At 33.9% G+C, this 2,908-nt stretch overlaps 1 protein-coding gene across 3 annotated transcripts; it reads left to right on the top strand.

Annotated features, from left to right (window-relative positions):
- Window positions 1-466: 466 nt before the first annotated feature.
- On the top strand, window positions 467-2,829 carry LOC128155133 (RNA-binding protein 41-like). Of its 3 annotated transcripts, none has more exons than XM_052816699.1 (6): window positions 467-535; window positions 660-804; window positions 1,124-1,316; window positions 1,522-2,133; window positions 2,267-2,495; window positions 2,659-2,829. In XM_052816699.1, exons 2-6 carry the CDS (start codon window positions 671-673, stop codon window positions 2,769-2,771), a joined length of 1,281 nt encoding a protein of 426 aa, XP_052672659.1. In that variant the 5' UTR covers window positions 467-535; window positions 660-670; the 3' UTR covers window positions 2,772-2,829. The 3 variants fall into 3 exon arrangements, with proteins under 3 accessions (XP_052672659.1, XP_052672660.1, XP_052672661.1); XM_052816700.1 differs by having other exon boundaries at window positions 506-535; window positions 670-804; XM_052816701.1 differs by lacking the exon at window positions 467-535 and having other exon boundaries at window positions 555-804; window positions 2,348-2,495.
- The last annotated feature ends 79 nt before the right edge of the window (window positions 2,830-2,908 follow it).

A 2,908-nucleotide genomic window follows, 5' to 3' on the forward strand; every position in this document is an offset into this window, starting at 1 on the left:
AGGCGTATTTGTTCTTTCTACCAGGGACATATATACTAACTATACTGTTTCTACTGCTTGATAAGTATATCATAATCAGGGATGTATATACTATTTAACATATAGGCCTATACGTCCCTGATCATAATTTAACATTTTTGTTATTTTGGACTAAAATCAATTCTTTTATGATACAAACTTTTGGATTGAAATTTACTAGAACAGACTAATCTATTTAGCTCATGGTATCTAGAGCTGAAGGTAATCAGACCATGGTTTGTGTTGCTACCTTAGTTATCGACAGAGAAAATTCGGAAAAATTTGATAAACACTTTTAAATAGCACAAAAAAACTTTAAATAAATATGAATCGTAAAACAAAAGTTGAATATTCTTACGTTAATCCTACTTGTCTCCATGCGTAACTCGACATGCTGCAAGGTCAATTGTTTCCAACCTCGTTCTTCGGCCAAAGAAAGGTTGAAGGAAACGGAAGTAAGCAATGCAAAGTAAAAATTAAAACCAAAGTGAAAGTAGACTTAGTTGTCTCTGAGCAGGTAGTAATGCTTTTGAATATTTTTAGTGTTTGATTACGATTTATTGAAATTTCTATGATTGCTATGTCCAGATGTACACTTTGATTGTGACATAATTCTGAAAAATAATTAATAATGATTTTAGTTTTATGAAGAATGGACCTGTCACTACAAAAGAAGAGATGGAGACCAGAGATAGCCCCACCAGATGAAGAGGTTATCACAGAGGGGCAGAAACAACTCAAGAATCTTCTGGACAAACAACTACAGAAGGATGTCACCATACATCAGTAAGCAGACGGAGAATCGAAAAGAGAAACGTGTATTGAACAATTTACACCCCTACTCCCGCCCGAATATCTAGCCTATCAAGTATCTTAATTAGGCTATACATTTGGACTTATAAAGCCAATAGTACTGGCAATCATTGATCTCATATGTTTATAGAAAAAGAATTGATAATGTCCATTAATATTATATGTAATTTTACCTCAATGTGATAATCAACAAAATGTTTTACACTCATTACAGAACTGTTTATATCAGAAATATTTCCACACAAACAAATACTTCTTATAAGTTTCACAAAGACCTTCTTCATTTTTTAAGACAACTGTCCCAGAAGCGGACTTTCACATCTGCATCTGCCCACTGTCCAGCTGTCAACTCCCTCTCAGGGCTGACATCTCTGGACCAGTTTCAAGAAGTTGACAAGCTTGATGCTTACACAGAAGAACTGAAGAAATGTGGTTTGACAGACGAGGAGATTCAGCTCAAAATGATGGCAGATGATTCAAACAAGGTATAAAGGCACTAGGAGATCTATTCTACAAGTTTCAATATATTATGATTTATCAAAAAAAAAAAAAAGAATAGAAAAGAAACATATTATATATAAAGCATATATTTTTCTACCAATAAATAATGATATGTTTTCAAATAATATTAAATGTAAATTCATGTCATACTTACTTGTATTCATGATTATATATTTATATATTGAGTAGCCCCAGAAAAAAAGAAACTTTGGAATAGACCCATCAATCATGGAGGAAAGGCTACAGAAAATTCAGGAAAAAATTGAAAAGAAAAACATAGATTTAGATCAAAAGGATAAATTTCATGGCCAAAAAGCTTTGACTAGGCATGAAATGGAATTGGAAAGGTCACTTCTACGGGACTGTAACTCTGATGACAAGAAAAAGGTAATGAATGCATTGACAACGGTTCTTGATCCAAGGGAAAGAACTCTGCCTAATGATCCAATGAGCCAGCTCCCAGAAATACTGGAGAATATCACAAAAGGATCCAGCCAAGGAAAGTCAAAAAGGCGTAAACGGAAACAGAAAAACAAGGAACCTACATCTGATGAGATTGATATGAAAGGCTTACCAAGTGATGGGAGTAGAGTGGTTACTACAGAAAGTTCTACATTTGATTCAAGTACAAATAGGGTACAGGAGGAAGGAGAAATTGGTGATGTTGCGACGTGTAAACCAAGGCCCAGAAATCCGGTACCAGAGGTTTCTTTAGAGGATATTCAGAACAACAGACTAGCAATTGAGGAAATCAAAAACTTACCTCGATTTGAGAACTATGCACCAGGTGAACTCAGCAAAGTATGTTTGTGTTTTTAGTTCTTTGATATATGTTTATGCTCTAAAAAAAAATATAAATATTTCTGTGTTTGGCATGGGTTGAAATATTAAATTTGATGAACCGTTTTAATTTTTCTTTTTGGGTGGGGTGTAGACATTGGTAGAGGGTTGGTGGAGATTCATGGTGAAGCAAGTGCAAACATCTTACACTATAACTTTTGTTCCATCTCAACAGATTCTCTACTTGAAGAACCTATCAAATAAAGTTCATCAGCAAGATCTTGAGTCTATATTCAACAAATTTTTACCAGAGGGAGCTGGTGGTTTAGAGTATCGAGTGCTGACTGGCAGAATGAGAGGACAAGCTTTTATTACATTTCCTGGTATTAGCCTTTATTACGTTACCTCTTATTACACATTTTATTGCATTTGCTGCATCAGTTCAACCATCCTCACTAAGTTTGGGTTAATTAGCAGTAAATTAGCAGTTGTAAATGTTTCCTGGTCATTTCATTTTTGATTAAATATTTAAAATATACTTTGTAGATACTAATTCAGCATCCCGTGCTTTGGAGCATGTGAACGGTTATTTACTGAAAGACAGACCTATCATCATCCAGTATGGTAGAAAGAACTCCAGTAGCAATTCTCCAACATAAACGTTTTTTGTTTTCTTTTGCGTAAATATTCTCATAAAATATTCATACTTTATTCTGTTTATTATTATTTATTTATCATATCCTTGTTGGACTCCATTAATGACACACATGGGGATCTCAAATAAAATACTAATTAC

Source organism: Crassostrea angulata, chromosome 7 (assembly GCF_025612915.1).
Source record: "Crassostrea angulata isolate pt1a10 chromosome 7, ASM2561291v2, whole genome shotgun sequence".
NCBI lineage: Eukaryota > Metazoa > Mollusca > Bivalvia > Ostreida > Ostreidae > Magallana > Magallana angulata.

What these genes read in the sequence shown, in the direction of transcription:
- LOC128155133 (XM_052816699.1), top strand. Translation starts at nt 671, where the DNA reads ATGGACCTGTCACTACAAAAGAAGAGATGGAGACCAGAGATAGCCCCA. An exon ending in AAGGATGTCACCATACATCA is followed by an intron (nt 805 to 1,123) that starts GTAAGCAGACGG and finishes TCATTTTTTAAG; the next exon opens with ACAACTGTCCCAGAAGCGGA. An exon ending in CACCAGGTGAACTCAGCAAA is followed by an intron (nt 2,134 to 2,266) that starts GTATGTTTGTGT and finishes GGTGGGGTGTAG; the next exon opens with ACATTGGTAGAGGGTTGGTG.